Source organism: Heptranchias perlo, chromosome 13 (assembly GCF_035084215.1).
Source record: "Heptranchias perlo isolate sHepPer1 chromosome 13, sHepPer1.hap1, whole genome shotgun sequence".
NCBI lineage: Eukaryota > Metazoa > Chordata > Chondrichthyes > Hexanchiformes > Hexanchidae > Heptranchias > Heptranchias perlo.
In genome coordinates this window covers 24,026,367-24,045,006 of record NC_090337.1, presented here as the reverse complement: position 1 = coordinate 24,045,006, position 18,640 = coordinate 24,026,367, and the positions used below count along the sequence as shown (strand labels likewise).

Here is an 18,640-nt window from a genome sequence, read left to right as displayed (position 1 = left end):
AATTGTTTACAATTTGTTTGATAAGACAAATGTAAGGAATCTTACAACACCAGGTTATAGTCCAACTGTTTTATTTTAAAATCACAAGCTTTCGTAGACTTTCTCCTTCGTCAGGTGAGTGTGAGCTGGTCAAACTCCCTATTCTCGAGTGACACCATTTTCATCTACACAATAGAAAGTCAATTGACATGTTTTGATTTGTTTGTTCTGAGGAACTCCCTATAATTTATACCAGTATTGATCATCTGTCTAGCTTCCCTTTAATTGGGAGGCTATTCAACCCTATCAGTCTTCACACTGCTTCTCTTCCCTACATCCATGTCTCTACACTCATGCCAGAGTTTACGACAGATTTCAAAACATGTCTTCTTTTGTTGCTTCACAGCAAGAACTAGAATGAAACCCCTTAACAACATCTGTATAGAATGACGTCCTGTTTGGACATTTAAAGATTAGATTTCTCAGACGTTCTATAATGCAATTTAAATGTAACAAGTAAGACTGATTCTCATGATACATTCTAAGGTAGAATTTCCATTTTCTTTACACAGCTGCATCAACTGATCCTACTGCAACTACTCCTGCTGGGACATCTTCTACATCTGTACAATCAACAACTACAACACCAATCTTTACATCCATTTCAGGCACAAGCACAACAGTACCAACAACTACAGGCACCCCCGTTCAGCCATCTACATCTGAATCAGCACTAACCTCAACAGCAGGGATCAGTTCAACCACAACAACAATTGGAAATAGTAAGCAAGCAAAATTGTCTTCATCAGCTATTTTACACTGCACGTGCTGGAAGGAAAGCCATAGCAGGATGAGTGTTATCAGATATCAAAACGAAATCGCTATTTTTTAGTCTATATTCGTACTCATATTTTATGAGCATGAGCCTGCAATATTAGTGTGTGGGGAAATTATTGTTGAGCCCACCATTATGATAATATGTAGAATTCTTCGCATGAACTAAGCTTCTACTGAATTAGAAAAGGCAGTGAAGTCCGTAATGCACTAATTATAGTATCCACAATGATTTTTCTGTATTGTTCAAGCAGCTTCATCAAGCACTGCAACAAAAACAGAAACCTCTCCTTCCTCTGTACAAGCAACAACTGTAACACCAACTACAACATCAACTTCAGGGGCAACATTTCCAACAACTCCAGAGAGCACCACTCAACCATCGACAACCGAATCCACAACAACCTCAACAATCGCTGTCAGTTCCACAACAGCAGGAAGTAGTAAGGATCAGACCTTATCTTTAACACCCACTTGGTACTGATGGTGATGAATATAATGAGTTTATATCAGATTTCAAAACCTGTCATATTTTGTTGCTTTTAAAATCAGAGCTGAAGTGACATGACATAACAACATAAGTACAGAGAGACGTCCTGGCTGGACATTGCAAATATTATAGTCAGGCAAATTGTGTCCGACTGACCTGATTGAGTTCTTTGATGAAGTATCGTAGAGGGTCGATGAAGGTAGTGCAGTGGATGTTGTATACATGGATTTTCAAAAGGCAATTGATAAAGTACCACATAACAGACCTTTTTGGAGAATAGAGCACATAGCATTATAGGGACAGCAGTAACTTGTGTACGTAATTAGCTAAGGGACAGGAGGCAGAGAGTAGTGGTAAACAGAAGCTTTTCTGACAGGAGAGAAGTATGCAGTGTGATCCCACAGGGTTCGTATTAAGACCATTGCTTTTCTTGTTATAGATGAATGACCTGAACTTGGGTATAGGGAGCACTATTTCGAAGTTTGCGGATGATACAAAACTTGGCCACATAGTAAATAGTGAGCAGGATAGTAGCAGACTTCATGTGGACACAGACAGGCTGGTGAAATGGGCAGACACATGACAGATGCAATTTCATGCAGAAAAGAGAGATGCGCCTATGGAAGAACAACATGGAGAGGCAGTATAATTAAAATGGTACTATTTTGAGGGGGGGGTGCAAGAGCAGTGGTACCTGGGGATGAATATTCACAAAACTTTGAAGTTGGCAGGACAAGTCGATAAGGCAGTTAAGAAAGCATATGTGATACCTGGCTTTGTAAATAGGGGCATTGAATATAAAAACAAGGAAGACATGCTAAACCTTCACAAATCACTGGTTAGGCCTCGGCTGAAATATTGTGTACAATTCTAGGCAACGCACTTTAGGAAGGATGTCAAGCCTTGGAGAGACTGCAGAGGAGGTTTACCAGGATGATACCAGGGATGAGTGTCTTCAGCAATATGGAGAGATTTTGGAAGCTGGTATTGTTCTCCTTAGAGCAGCGAAGGTTAAGGGGAGACCTAATGGAGGCATTTAAAATAATGAGGGGTTTTGATAGAGCAAATAGGGAGAAACTATTTCCAGTGGCAAGTGGGTCAGTATCCTGATGTCATAGATTTAAAATAATTGGCAAATGAAATAGAGGGGAAATGAGGATAATTTTTTTACATTGAGGGCTGTTCGGGTCTGGAACTTACTACCTGAATTGCATAGCAACTTACAAAAGGGAACTGGACATTTACTTAAAGAGGACTGAAGTGCAGGGTTATGGGGGGAAATGCTGGGGAGTGGGACTAAATGGGACAATTCTATGAAACAGCCAGCACAGGCACGATGGGCGGAATGGTCTCCAACGATGCTGTAAGATTCTATGATTCAATTTCTCAGACATTACATAATGTAACTTAAATGTAACAAATAAGATTGAGTCTCATGTTACATTCTAAGGTTGAATTTCCATTTTTTTTACACAGCTGCATCTGTACAATCAACAACTACAACACCAATCTTTACATCCACTTTAGGCAAAACAAGCACAACAGTGCCAACAAATACAGAATCCTCCACTCAACCATCTACAACTGAATCAGCATCAATCTCAACAACAGGGATCAGTTCAACTACAACAGGAAGAAGTAAGCACGAGAAATTGTCTTCATCAGGCATTTTACACTGCATGTTCTGGAAAGAAAGCAATAGCAGGATGATCTTTTATCAGATATCTAAAAGAAATATCTCTTTTTTAGTCTATACTCATGCACATATTTTATGAGGTATAGTGGGCCGTTTATCCCCCAGAGCTCGACAAGCTCGAGTCCGTGATGATGTGCGTCTTTACTATCTATTCCGTGTCAACCGCCCGAGGCGTTTTCGAAAAGCGCACAAGAAAAGGCCAGGGGTAGGCTCGCCAATGTTAAAGAATACGTGTAGTAAACAGAATACATTCCTTCTTCCAATTAAAAGAAAGTCTATCCTTTATTAAGTTCAGCATGGAGAGCAGTTGAACAAACTGAGTACAATCAAATGTAGATATGCGTTCTTTAATTCCAGTCTGTCTCTGTTACAGTAGAGGCATCTCCTTCAGTATTGTACTACTGAACAGCAAAAAGCATGGTCTTTTCCTCATACTTTGGACACGCCCACCGAAACCTATTTAACACACTCAGACTGAGTATCTGTTTGCCACTCGAACACTATTCAAAAATAACTGGCTTTGAAACGGCCATTTCCCCACAAAGATTGTCGTGTCTTTGTTCACTCAAACCATGTGTGTCATTCCTCGCATCCACTGATCTTATGCAAATGATTCTGTCCTTGCTTAGAGTGAAGTGTGACTTCCTGGTATTTGACTGATCTTTCCCAAGACTGACTGTCTTTGTTGGTTGTTGATTAATTAACGAGGCCAAAGTCGCCCAAAGTAATTCAACAGTCAATGAGATTATCTTTGTTTCCTTTGTTTGATAATGATGTGGAGATGCCGGTGATGGACTGGGGTTGACAATTGTAAACAATTTTACAACACCAAGTTATAGTCCAACAATTTTATTTGAAAATCACAAGCTTTCGGAGGCTTCCTCCTTCCTCAGGTGAATGTTGTGGAAATGAAATCCTCGAACCCTTCGCATTTATAAATAGTTGGAAAGACTGTCTGTAATCACCAGGTATTGTTCTGTGATTTATAAATGCGAAGGGCTCGAGGATTTCATTTCCACAACATTCACCTGAGGAAGGAGGAAGCCTCCGAAAGCTTGTGAATTTCAAATAAAATTGTTGGACTATAACTTGGTGTTGTAAAATTGTTTACAATTTGTTTGATAAGACAAATGTAAGGAATCTTACAACACCAGGTTATAGTCCAACTGTTTTATTTTAAAATCACAAGCTTTCGTAGACTTTCTCCTTCGTCAGGTGAGTGTGAGCTGGTCAAACTCCCTATTCTCGAGTGACACCATTTTCATCTACACAATAGAAAGTCAATTGACATGTTTTGATTTGTTTGTTCTGAGGAACTCCCTATAATTTATACCAGTATTGATCATCTGTCTAGCTTCCCTTTAATTGGGAGGCTATTCAACCCTATCAGTCTTCACACTGCTTCTCTTCCCTACATCCATGTCTCTACACTCATGCCAGAGTTTACGACAGATTTCAAAACATGTCTTCTTTTGTTGCTTCACAGCAAGAACTAGAATGAAACCCCTTAACAACATCTGTATAGAATGACGTCCTGTTTGGACATTTAAAGATTAGATTTCTCAGACGTTCTATAATGCAATTTAAATGTAACAAGTAAGACTGATTCTCATGATACATTCTAAGGTAGAATTTCCATTTTCTTTACACAGCTGCATCAACTGATCCTACTGCAACTACTCCTGCTGGGACATCTTCTACATCTGTACAATCAACAACTACAACACCAATCTTTACATCCATTTCAGGCACAAGCACAACAGTACCAACAACTACAGGCACCCCCGTTCAGCCATCTACATCTGAATCAGCACTAACCTCAACAGCAGGGATCAGTTCAACCACAACAACAATTGGAAATAGTAAGCAAGCAAAATTGTCTTCATCAGCTATTTTACACTGCACGTGCTGGAAGGAAAGCCATAGCAGGATGAGTGTTATCAGATATCAAAACGAAATCGCTATTTTTTAGTCTATATTCGTACTCATATTTTATGAGCATGAGCCTGCAATATTAGTGTGTGGGGAAATTATTGTTGAGCCCACCATTATGATAATATGTAGAATTCTTCGCATGAACTAAGCTTCTACTGAATTAGAAAAGGCAGTGAAGTCCGTAATGCACTAATTATAGTATCCACAATGATTTTTCTGTATTGTTCAAGCAGCTTCATCAAGCACTGCAACAAAAACAGAAACCTCTCCTTCCTCTGTACAAGCAACAACTGTAACACCAACTACAACATCAACTTCAGGGGCAACATTTCCAACAACTCCAGAGAGCACCACTCAACCATCGACAACCGAATCCACAACAACCTCAACAATCGCTGTCAGTTCCACAACAGCAGGAAGTAGTAAGGATCAGACCTTATCTTTAACACCCACTTGGTACTGATGGTGATGAATATAATGAGTTTATATCAGATTTCAAAACCTGTCATATTTTGTTGCTTTTAAAATCAGAGCTGAAGTGACATGACATAACAACATAAGTACAGAGAGACGTCCTGGCTGGACATTGCAAATATTATAGTCAGGCAAATTGTGTCCGACTGACCTGATTGAGTTCTTTGATGAAGTATCGTAGAGGGTCGATGAAGGTAGTGCAGTGGATGTTGTATACATGGATTTTCAAAAGGCAATTGATAAAGTACCACATAACAGACCTTTTTGGAGAATAGAGCACATAGCATTATAGGGACAGCAGTAACTTGTGTACGTAATTAGCTAAGGGACAGGAGGCAGAGAGTAGTGGTAAACAGAAGCTTTTCTGACAGGAGAGAAGTATGCAGTGTGATCCCACAGGGTTCGTATTAAGACCATTGCTTTTCTTGTTATAGATGAATGACCTGAACTTGGGTATAGGGAGCACTATTTCGAAGTTTGCGGATGATACAAAACTTGGCCACATAGTAAATAGTGAGCAGGATAGTAGCAGACTTCATGAGGACACAGACAGGCTGGTGAAATGGGCAGACACATGACAGATGCAATTTCATGCAGAAAAGAGAGATGCGCCTATGGAAGAACAACATGGAGAGGCAGTATAATTAAAATGGTACTATTTTGAGGGGGGGGTGCAAGAGCAGTGGTACCTGGGGATGAATATTCACAAAACTTTGAAGATGGCAGGACAAGTCAATAAGGCAGTTAAGAATGCATATGGGATACCTGGCTTTTAAATAGGGGCATTGAATATAATAATAAGGAGGCATGCTAAACCTTCAAAAGTCACTTGTGAGGCCTCGGCTGAAATAGTGTGTACAATTCTGGGCAACGCACTGTAGGAAGGATGTCAAGGCCTTGGAGAGGCTGCAGAGGAGGTTTATCAGGATGATACCAGGGATGAGTGTCTTCAGTCATGTGGAGAGATTGTGGAAGCTGGTATTGTTCTCCTTCGAGCAGCGAAGATTAAGGGGAGACCTAATGGAGGCATTTAAAATAATGAGGGGTTTTGATAGAGCAAATAGGGAGAAGCTATTTTCAGTGGCAAGCGGGTCGGTATCCTGAGGTCATAGATTTAAAATAATTAGCAAAAGAACGAGAGGGGAAATGAGGAGAATTTTTTTCACACAGAGGATTGTCAGTATCTGGAATGCACTACCTGAAAGGGCAGTTGAAGCAGATTCCATAGGAACATACAAAAGGCAATTGGACTTGTACTTGAAGAGGACTACTTTGCCGGGTTAGGGGGAATAGCTGGGGAGTGGGTCTAAATTGGACAACTCTTTCAAAGAGCCGGTACAGGCACAACGGCCGGAATGGCCTCCATCAGTGCTGTCGGCTTCTATGATTCTATTTCTGAGCTGTTACATAATGTAATTTAAATGTAACAAGTTATATTGAGTCTCATGTTACATTCTCAGGCTGAATTTCTATTTTGTTTACAAAGCTACATCTGTACAATCAACAACTACAACACCAATCTTTACATCCACATCAGGCACAACAAGCACAACAGTGCCAACAAGTGCAGGGACCTCCACTCAACCATCTACATCTGAACCAACACCAACCTCAACAACAGGGATCAGTTCAACTACAACAGGAAGTGGTAAGCAAGAGAAATTATCTTCATCAGGCATTTTACACTGCATGTTCTGGAAGGAAAGCAATAGCAGGATGATCTTTTATCAATATCTAAACTAAATATCTCTTTTTTAGTCTGTACTCTTGCATATATTTTGTAAGCATGAGCCTGCAACACTAGTGTGTGAAGAAATTATTGTTGAACCTGCCAATATGATAATATGCAGAATTCTTCTCATGTACTAAGCTTCTAATGACTTAGAAAAAACACGCAGTCTGTAATGTACTAATTATAGTGTCCAACACTGATTTTCCTGTTTTGTCCAAGCAGCTGCATCAAGCACTGCAACAACAGAAACCTCTCCTTCCTCCGTACAATCAACAACTGCAACATCGATCTTTGCATCTACTTCAGGGGCAACATTTCCAACAACTCCAGAGAGCACCACTCAACCTTCGACAACCGAATCCACAACAACCTCAACAATCGCTGACAGTTCCACAACAGCAGGAAGTAGTAAGGATCAGACCTTATCTTTAACAGGCATTTAGTGCTGATGATGCTGAAAATAATGCAACTCATGCTAAAGATTAGGACAGATTTTAAAACCTGTTATATTTTGTTGCTTTATACTGTGCTGCAGTGACAACGCTTAACAATGTAAGTATAGAAACATATCATAGTTGGACATTGCAATATTATATTTCTCAGATGTTACATAATGTAATTTTAATAGAACAAGTGAATTTGAGTTGCATATTACATTCTGAGGCTGAATTTCCATTTTGTTTCCACAGCTACATCAACTACTCCTACTATAACTTTTCCTGCTGGGACATCTTCTACACCTGTACTATCAACACCTACCACACCAATCTTTACATCTACTTCAAGCACAACAAGCACAACATTACCAACAACGACAGGGACCTCCATTCAGCCATCTACCTCTGAATCAGCGCCAACCTCAACAACAGGGATCAGTTCAACTACAACAGGAAGTAGTAAGGATCAGTCTGTAGGGACACAAGGCGCAGTGTGTTGTTATTCTTTAATTTGGAGAAATGACTTTTTATCTCCACTTGCTTTAATTTTATATTTAACTTAATGGGGTCGACAGCAAAATCGCAGAAATATTAAATAATTATTTTGCTTCAGTATTTTCAGTACAGTGTGCATGACATTAGAAGAAGAGATCAAAAAAGATGTAAAGATAGATTTTTGGACTCTAGGGGAATCAAGGGATATGGGGATCAGGTGGGAAAGTGGAGTTGAGGTCGAAGATCAGCCATGATCTGATTGAATGGCGGAGCAGGCTCGAGAGGCCTCATGGTCTACTCCTGCTCCTATTTCTTATGTTAGAGAAGAGATAGCAGAGGCACTATTACATATGTATTAAAATTCATTAGAAAAGGGAATATGCCAGAGGACTGGCGGACAGCTAATGTGACTCCTATATTTAAAAAGGGAGATGAAACAATCCAGGGAAATGTAGACCAATTAGCTTAAAGTCGGTGTTAGGAAAGCTGATGGAAGCCGTACTCAAAGATGTAATGGAGAAACATCTAGAAACCAAAAATATAATAAAGATTAGTCAGCACAGATTTCAAAAGGGAAGGTCATGCTTAACCAATCTTATTGAATTCTTTGAAGAAGTGACAGAAAGTGTAGACAAGGGCAAAGTAGTATATGTAATATATTAAGATTTTCAAAAGATCTTCGATAAGGTACTGCATAGTAGACTCATGACTTAGGTCAGAGCACAGGAAGTCAGGGGACAAGTAGCAGAATGGATAGCAAGCTGGCTACAAAACAGAAAAGAGTGAGTAGGTGTTAAAGGTACTTGCTAAACTGGCAAAAGGTGGGAAGTAGTGTTCCACATGGATCAGCGCTGAGACTACTGTTGTTCACAATATACATAAACCATTTGGACTCAGGAATCGGAAGTACGATTTCTAAATTTGAAGACAACACCAAATTAAGGGGGGTGTAGACAATGCTGAGCAACACAGCGAAAAAATACAGGAACGCATTAATAAACTTGCAGAATGGGCGTGTAATTGGCAAACAGATCAGATCAAAGCTTTGCAGTTCCGCCACATCCAGTCGTGAATGGTGGTGGACAATTAAACAACTAACCGGAGGAGGAGGCTCCGTGAACATCCCCGTTCTCAATGATCAGAGCCCAGCACATGCGTTCGCAACCTTCTTCAGCCAGAAATGTCGTGTGGATGATCTATCTCGGCCTCCTCCTGAGATCTCTACCATCATAAAAGCCAGTCTTCAGCCAATTCAATTCACTCCACACGATATCAAGAAATGGCTGAGTGCACTGGATACAGCAAAGGCTATGGGCCCCGACAACATCCCAGCTGTAGTGCTGAAGACTTGTGCTCCAGAACTAGCCGTGCCTCGAGCCAAACTGTTCCAGTGCAGCTCCAACACTGCCATTTACCCAACAAAGCGGAAAATTGCCCAGGTATGTCCTGTCCACAAAAAACAGGACAAATCCATCCGGCCAATTATTGCCCCATCAGCAAAGTGATGGAAGGTGTCGTCGACAGTGCTATCAAGCGGCACTTATCCACCAATAACATGCTCACCGATGCTCAGTTTGGGTTCTGAGCCTCATTACAGCCTTGGTCCAAACATGGACAAAAGAGCTGAATTCCAGAGGTGAGGTGAGAGTGGCTGCCCCTGACATCAAGGCAGCATTTGACAGAGTGTGGCATCAAGGAACCCTTGTAAAATTGAAGTTAATGGGAATCAGGGAGAAAACTCTCCAGTGGCTGTAGTCATACCTAGCACAAAGGAAGATGGTAGTGGTTGTTGGACGCCAATCATTTCAGCCCCAGGACATCACTGCAGTCGCTCCTTAGGGCAGTGTCCTAGGCCCAACTATCGACAGAAGCTCCATCAATGACCTTCCCTCCATCATAAGATCAGAAGTAGGGCTGTTCGTTGATGATTAAACAGTGTTCAGTTCCATTCTCAACCCCTCAGATAATGAAGCAGTCCGTGCCCGCATGCTGCAAGACCTGGATAACATTCAGGCTTGGGCTGATTAGTGGCAAGTAACCTTCGCTTCAGACAAGTGCCAGGCAATGACAATCTCCAACAATTGTAAACAATTTTACAACACCAAGTTATAGTCCAACAAATTTATTTTAAATTCCACAAGCTTTCGGAGGCTTCCTCCTTCCTCAGGTGAATCGTGTCGAAATGACATTTTCGAATCCTTCGCATTTGAAAATCACAGAACAATGCCTGGTGATTACTGCCCGTTGCCAAGGCAATCACAGTGAGCAGACAGAAAGGTGTCACCTAAAAGGCCACCGAATATACAAACCCCCCAAAAAAAAGAGAGAGAGAGAAGGAAGACAGTCAATGACCCGTTATATTAAAAACAGATAAGATTTGTTCGCTGGTGGGGTTACGTGTAGTGTGACATGAACCCAAGATCCCGGTTGAGGCCGTCCTCATGGGTGCGGAACTTGGCTATCAATTTCTGCTCGAATATTTTGCGTTGTCGTGTGTCTCGAAGGCCGCCTTGGAGTATGCTTACCCGAAGGTCGGTGGCTGAATGTCCATGACTACTGAAGTGTTCCCCGACAGGGAGAGAACCCTCCTGTTTGGCAATTGTTGCGCGGTGTCCGTTCATCTGTTGTCACAGCGTCTGTATGGTCTCGCCAATGTACCATGCTCTGGGGCATCCTTTCCTGCAACGTATGAGGTAGACAACGTTGGCCGAGTCACAGGAGTATGAACCGTGCACCTGGTGGGTGGTGTCCTCTCATGTGATGGTGGTATCTGTGTCGATGATCTGGCATGTCTTGCAGAGGTTACCGTGGCAGGGTTGTGTGTGGCTACCATCGACACCACAAACTGCCACCACATCATGGCTACCATCGACACCACAAACTGCCACCACATCACAATCTCCATCAAGAGAGAGTCTAACCACCTCTCCTTGACATTCAACGGCATTACCATTGCCGAATCCCCCACCATCAACTTCCTGGGGGTCACCATTGACCAGAAACTTAACTGGATCAGCTACATAAATATTGTTGCTACCAGAGCAGGTCAGAGGCTGGGTATTGTGCAGCATGTGACTCACCTCCTGACTCCCCAAAGCCTTTCCACCATCTGCAAGGCACAAGTCAGGAGTGTGATGGAATACTCTCCACTTGCCTGGATGAGTGCAGCTCCAACAGCACTCAAGAAGCTTGACACCATCCAGGACAAAGCAGCCCACTTGATTGGCACCCCATCCACCACCTTAAACATTCACTCCCTCCACCACCGGCGCACTGTGGCTGCAGTGTGTACCATCCACAGGATGCACTGCAGCAACATGGCAAGGCTTCTTCAAAAGCAACTCTCAAACCCGCGACCTGTACCACCCAGAAGGTCAAGGGCAGGTGGCGAAAGGGAATAACACCACCTGCATGTTCCCCTCCAAGTCACACACAATCCTGACTTGGAAATATATTGCCATTCCTTCATTGTCGCTGGGTCAAATTCCTGGAACTCCCTATCTAACAGCACTGTGGGAGTACCTTCACCACACGGATTGCAGTGGTTCAAGAAAATGGCTCACCACCACCTTCTCAAGGGCAATTAGGGATGGGCAATAAATGCTGGCCTTGCCAGCGACACCCACATCCCATGAATGAATTAAAAATAAATGAATTTTAATATAGATAAGTGTGAGGTGGTACATTTTGGTAGGAATAATAATAAGGAGACTTGGGATAGAGGAGCAGAGGGATTCAGGGGTAAAGATACACAGTAGCGACGCAGGTTAATAAGACCATATAAAAATTGAACCAAGCACTGGGGTTCATATCTAGAAGGATAGAATTGAAAAGTAGAGGAGTTATGCTAAACTTGTACAGAAGCTTGGTTAGACCTGCGTCGAAGTACTGCGTTCAGTTCTGGTCTCAGTAAAAAGGATATAGAGGCACTGGAGAAGGTCCAAAGAAGATTTGCTTGGGTGATACCAGAAACGAGAGGTTATGCCTATCAAGAAAGATTGAATAGGCTGCGGCTCGTACATCTTTTCCTTACCGCATCTTTTATCGCTCTCTTAATCCAATCATTTTTCCCTACTTTATTTCTCTTTCTGTACCTGGTTAAGGAGATACACTGTTGATCCCACCATTCACTGAGGTTGAGGAGATGCCCTGTTGTCTTTGCCACACCGTCGTCATCTCGCATGTCCAGCAAGTTATGATGCAAAAAAATGTTGAGTTGAAGGGTGCAGGACAATGTCTAACTAACGGTATACACCATCAAGTTCCAGCCCAGTAGGGACCTCAGTGAACGGCAGGATCAACAATGTATCTCCTTATCCAGAGAGATTTAAGGATTGGGAAAGAAACAGGGAAATGACGGAGAAGGAGGTTGAATTCGAGTGGGTGAATTTGAGTGGGTGAATTAGAGTCAAATCAGGTACAGAAAGAGAAATAAATAGAAGGAAAGAAAGATTGGATTAATAGAGAGAGAAAAAAGAGGCAGAAAGGGATAATAAGAAAAAAAATTAAAATATAAAATTTGACATTTTGAAAATCTCTAACAACAATTTACTACATGCAGGAATGAGGTTGAACAGTTTAAATATTCCCTCTCTGGGACAGAGAGGTTGATTGCCATTGTATTAACAATCATCATGTTGTTAAAAAGGTACTGACGCTGTTAAGTTCCATCCCTAACTTTCTGCAGTCAGTTTAATGGGCAATTAATATGCAAATCCAGCAAGTTCTTAAAAATAATGTGAGGCTAAGGGTGAGATGCCATTTGTGCGATGCAAACAGTGGACCGGCTTAAATCGATTACCAAGTTCTGGAGGTTCGCAACTTGCAGCATATTTCTTAATCCCCTGAACTTGCTGGCCGATTTACTCATTAATAACAGTGTGCGTTGTAAACAGGCCGTTACTTTTCCAGCAAGGTTCATCCCATCTATTTTATAGTTTATACTCATGCATATATTTTATGAACATGAGCCTGCAACATTAGTGTGTGAAGAAATTATTGTTGAAACTGCCAATATGATAATCAGAAAAGACAGCGCATTAAATAATGCACTAATTATCGTATCCCACACTGATTTTTAGGTTTTGTTCAAGCAGCTATATCAAGCACTGTAACAACAACAGAAACCTCTCCTTCCTCAGTACAATCAACAACTGCAACACTGACCTCTACATCCACTTCAGGGACAACAGTACCAACAACTCCAGAGAGTACCACCCAACCATCGACAACCGAATCCACAACAACCTCAACAATCGCTGTCAGTTCCACAACAACAGGAAATAGTAAGGATCAGACCTTATCTTTAACAGGCATTTGGCACTGATGGTGGTGAAAATAATGCAACTGAATATAATTTCTGAATGCTATCAAAACCTGTAACTTTATATTGGTTTATAATCAGAACTGTAGCAGCAACAATTGGCAACATTAATTCATCAAAGGCCCAGTTGAGCATTGCAATGTTTTATTTCTCAAAATGTAACTAGTATGAAGTAACCTTTAATAAATAAAATAGAGTGTCATGTCAAGCCCTTATACTGAATTTCCATTTCATTTACACAGTTGCATCAACTACTACAACAGTTATCACAGAAACACCTTTTATATCTGTAGAACTGATGTTTGCAACATCGAGCCCTACATCTACTTTAGGGTCAACAAACACAACTACAGAGACCAATCTCAACCATCTACATCTGACTCAGCAACAAACCCCTCAGCAGCACTCAGTTTCTCAGTAAGATCTGATCTTATCCTTAACATAGCATCCTATTTGACCCTGAGTTGAGCTTCCGACCCCATATCCTCTTCATCACCAAGACTGCCTACTTCCACTTCCGTAACATTACCCGTCTCCGCCCTTGCCTCTGTTGATCTGCTGCTGAAATCCCCATCCAAGCCTTTGTTACCTGTAGACTTGACTATTCCAGTGCTCCCCTGGCTGGCATCTCACCTTACACCCTCCGTAAAATTGGTATCATCCAAAACTCTGCTGCTCGGATACTAATTCACACCAAGTCCTGTTCACCCATCACCCCTGTGCTCGCTCACTTACATTGGCTTTGATTTTAAAATTCTCATCTTAGTTTTCAAATTCCTCCATGGCCTTGTCCCTCCCTATCTCTGTAACCTCCTCCAAACCTACAACCCTCTGCGATCTCTGCGCTCCTCCAATTCTGGCCTCTTGCGCATCCCAATTTTCATCATTCCACCATTGGTGGCCATGCCTTCAGCTGCCTAGATCGTAAGCTCCAGAATTTTCTCCCGAATCCTCTCTTCCTCTCTACCTCCCACTCCTCCTTTAAGATGCTCCTTAAAATCTACCTCTTTGACCAAGGTTTTGGTCACCTGTCCTAATTTCTCTATATGTGGCTCAGACACTCCTGTGAAGGGCCTTGGGAAGATTTACTACGTTAAAGGTGCTACTTAAATGCAAGTTGTTAATAGGAGGCATTTGGTACTGATGCTGCTGATAATAATGCAACTCATGCCAGAGTTTACAACATATTTCAGATTGTTGCTTTGTTTAGTCTATACTCATGCATATATTTTATGAGGAAGCGCCTGAAGCATTAATATGTGAGAATATTATTGATAAACTTGATAATATGTAGAATTCTTCTTATGTACTAAGCTTCTACTGAATCAGAAAAGACAGCGCAGTCTGTAATGCACTAATTACAGTGTCCCACACTGATTTTTCCGTTTTGTTCAAGCAGCTACGTCAAACACTGCAACAACAACAGAAACCACTCCGTCCTCAGTACAATCAACAACTGCAACACTGACCTCTACATGGACTTCAGGGACAACAGTTCCAACAACTCCAGAGAACATCACTCAACCTTCGACAACCGAATCCACAACAACCTCAACAATCGCTGTCAGTTCCACAACAACAGGAAATAGTAAGGATCAGACCTCATCTTTAATAGGCATTTCCTGCTGATATTGTTGACAATAATGCAGTTGATGCAGGATATAGGAGCAATTTCAAAATCTGTCATCCTTGTATGCCAAAAGAAGTTGCAGGGTAGGGCGGCCAAAGCAATAGCCCCTGGATCCTCTTAAAGTTAAAAAGAATTCCTGGTAAAGAAGTTGCGGCGGGGTATAAGTGAAAATTTCCATCTTTGAGGGCCGGGAATTTCTGACAGGGCCGAGTTACGCCAGGGTTCCACTGCAGAAGCATCCTGACATAAATTCAATTTCAGGGCAGGCTGAAGAAGCACCCATCTGTACAGTGGCAGCCACATGCAAATGATAAAGTTAGGATGGGATGACATCATCCATCCTACATTTCATGACTTCCTTCTTCCCATATGCTCCTAAGAATGTGCTCCACTGCTGAAAAGATGAAGTTTCCAGGACCTGCTCATCATGGCGGAAGCATTTGGTTACAGGGACACTGCTGAAATGAAATTGCTTGTGGGCACTTTTGGCCATATCTTGGAACTCACTGCATGTATTGGGGAAAAAAAAACACTCATAAGCTGAGGAAGCCCACCCCTACGAGAGCGTTCTATTTCAAGAGAATTACTGAGCAAGGAACTGAAGGCTGCACAATGGGCTTACCAATGGGAATCCCACTTTACATGACCAATTGCTGGGGGAGAGCAGGAGGCTGTAAAGGAGCTAGGAACTGAAGGCTACAGGAGGCCATAAAGGAAGCAAGATTAGTCTGGCAGCACCAGAGATCCCAGCACTCCCTACTCAGCAAGATATATAGACCCAGGTCCACTTCCTGAGATATTTCCCAGGAGCTCTGTCTCAGGAGGCTTCAGGCATGAAGCTTTGGAAGAGCTCTGTTTGCTGCTGCAGCCATATCTGCAACCAAGATCCACAGCACGCACGACCCTCACTGTCACACGGAATTTTACCACAGCTCTCAGCTTTTATGCCACAAGCTCATTCCAGAGGGCCATAAAGAACTTTTGTCAGATCAGCCAATTTGTTGTGCACTCCTCTAAAAGGCAAGTCACCAATGCCCTCTTTGCCAAGGCAGGTCATTTTTTACAAATTGAGAATGTTCCCACACAGAACCTGGAGAGCAATCAAATTTGTCAGAATTACTAGATTCCCCAGGGTTGTCAGGGTTATTGATTGAACTCATGTGGAATTGCATGCCCCAAATGCAACCTTCATATTTATATGATCTGCAAAGGCATCTATTCCCTAAACGTATAGCTCATTTGCGATAACAGGCACAGCCTCTTGCATGTGAGTTCTCAACATGCTGGGAGCTGTCATGATGCTTTCATACTTATCAGTCCTGTGCCTCAGGTCTATTTCAACAGCAGCAACAAGGGTTAGGATGGCTGCTGGCTGACAAGGGATACTTACTACTCCTCTGGATCATAACACCTCTTCATAGGATCACCAGTGCTACAGAGGAGCACTACAATGCTGCACACATGAAGGCAAGGATAAAAATTTAGCAAGCATTTGGGATGCTCAAAGGAAGTTTCTGGTGTTTGAATATTCAGGTTGGTGTCCAGGGATGCCTTGCAGGTTGTCCCAGCATTGTCTTGCAAATTGGGGTAGCATGTTGTGTGCTTCACAAGTTTGCAATTAGGAAAGGATTGTCCCAGAAGATGCCACAGAGCTGATGATGATACTGCTGATGCTGTAGACCTGACCTATGAAGAACTGGAAGCAAGTGCAATGGCAACAGCTGCTAGACACCTGAGAGACAGACTCATTCAGCACACCTTAACAGATGAATTGAGCACTATTATTTGAAAGTCTCAGCCCATCAAAGATCTGCCTCCTCTCATCAAGCACTCCATGGCCTATGTAAAACCCTTGCTCCTCATAGCTAGCCATCACATTCTAATCTTAAGCCTCAACATATTATCTGTTCCCCATTGTCATAAAAGTGAATCAAACAATAAGCAATCCTTACATCAAATATTGCAATGATTTATTATAACTACTTACAAAAACATTATTTGGTTCTGTTACTCTGCACACCCCTTGTGATCACATAGGATTTGATCTGCCCTATTGTAACACTTCATCTACGTGCACCTTATGAACTGGCTTCTAAGATGTAGATGGTTGCTGCAAAATAGCATGAGTCTTTTGGGATAGAGGTGGCGCTTCTTTCAAGGCCCCCAAGTCATAGGATGGATAGAGGACAGGTTAACTCTTTGTCATAGGCTCCTTGGCATCCTGGTCCTGCAAGAATGAAGGGTGCAGCAAGGAGCTAATGGAATGATTCTCTATGCTGCTGCTATGAAGGGAAGCAAGCTCTGAGGCACACACACCAGCTTCTCCACTGGTGCAGGGAACAGGATTCTGGTTCCCAACGTTCAGTGGGAGAATGGACCTCACAGAATCAGCAAGACCCTTCAATCACAGAGAGAGTCAACCAAATATCCTTTATTCAAATTTGGAAGCTCACCTTTTCCGTCTTTAGCTCCAGCCATTTCAGTCCCTCTTCTAGATGGAGCTCATTAAATAGGGAAGTACCGCACTTGCTCCGCTCCCTCCCATAATTTTCCTGGTCCCCTTCGTGTATTTGGCCCCTTGCTGGTGAGATCCTGCTCGTGTCCCACCAGTAGTATTTAAATTAGCTGACATCCGAATTGTTGGTGGGGTCAGCCTTCTCTGACTTCAGCGGGCATAGGTTCCACTCCACCATACTCAGACTGGGAGAGTTGGGCCCTTGGAATTTCCAGACCTTTGCCCTCATATCCTACTTTGGTGAGCTTGTTGCTTCCTCTTTGTTGTGCCAGTTTTATTTTATTGGGCTTTTGTGACTTGTGACAGCCTTGGAATTTCTGCGTACTTCTCTTTAATATGAGTGGAGCAGCCGTCTGGAGACATTTGTTTGAGAACTTGACTTCCACACCCTAAAACATCCAGACATCTTTCCTGGTCAAGGCAACTTGACACACAACATGAATATTCCTTTTGGGTTTCCACCAACTCTCCTTAAGATAGAGCATGAAGAAGAGGAGGCCACAGATGAGCCAGAACATGAGGCACAGTATATGGCCCCTGGAGCAGAAACCTGAAGAAGCATTTTTGAAACAGGTTCCCCACGGCAAAAGAGTAGTGAAGAAATCTTTAATGTGCCTTCCCGCCATTTGTAAAAGGGTTCCAGGTAAGGGGCATGTAGAGATAAGAAAGCATTCCAGGTGATCATGAAACTACTGAAAGTGAAAAAGGATGTGTTTTATAGGTATGGCATTGTAAAATAGGTACATCTTTGACAAACTTCTTGAATGTCTTTCTTACTTATCTGGAAGGCTGTCCTCTTAACTTCAGAGATTGCACTCACCTGCTCTGCCACAATTTCCCACACAGCCCTGATTGAATTTTGTTGAGGAGAGTGCCCCTTATACTGAAAGGTGGCATGCCTCCTTGTCTGCACATTGTTTAACATGATGTTCAAGGCTCTCTCAGTAAAGGCAGAATTCCCGCCTCTACTCTGGAAATTGTCAAACTTTGTATTCATTTTCCACCACTTTCACCATAGTTCGTCTCAAAACCACCCTTTTTGTGCCCCACAGGAAGTGTCAGTGCAGCTTTAAGGTGGTGCACCTTCACTTTCAAGGCAC

The 18,640-nt window shown here is 42.3% G+C and overlaps 1 protein-coding gene across 1 annotated transcript in view; it reads left to right on the top strand.

Moving 5' to 3' along the window:
• The window catches only part of LOC137331703 (mucin-2-like), a 40,780-nt gene that overhangs the window by 14,241 nt on the left and 7,899 nt on the right, over positions 1–18,640 (top strand). Inside the window, exons 6-15 of the mRNA XM_067995695.1 lie at positions 552–761; positions 1,068–1,256; positions 2,780–2,941; positions 4,652–4,861; positions 5,168–5,356; positions 6,895–7,056; positions 7,363–7,548; positions 7,830–8,036; positions 13,154–13,357; positions 14,795–14,983. Coding sequence (XP_067851796.1) covers positions 552–761; positions 1,068–1,256; positions 2,780–2,941; positions 4,652–4,861; positions 5,168–5,356; positions 6,895–7,056; positions 7,363–7,548; positions 7,830–8,036; positions 13,154–13,357; positions 14,795–14,983 — 1,908 coding nt within the window. The remainder of the gene's footprint in view (positions 1–551; positions 762–1,067; positions 1,257–2,779; positions 2,942–4,651; positions 4,862–5,167; positions 5,357–6,894; positions 7,057–7,362; positions 7,549–7,829; positions 8,037–13,153; positions 13,358–14,794; positions 14,984–18,640) is intronic.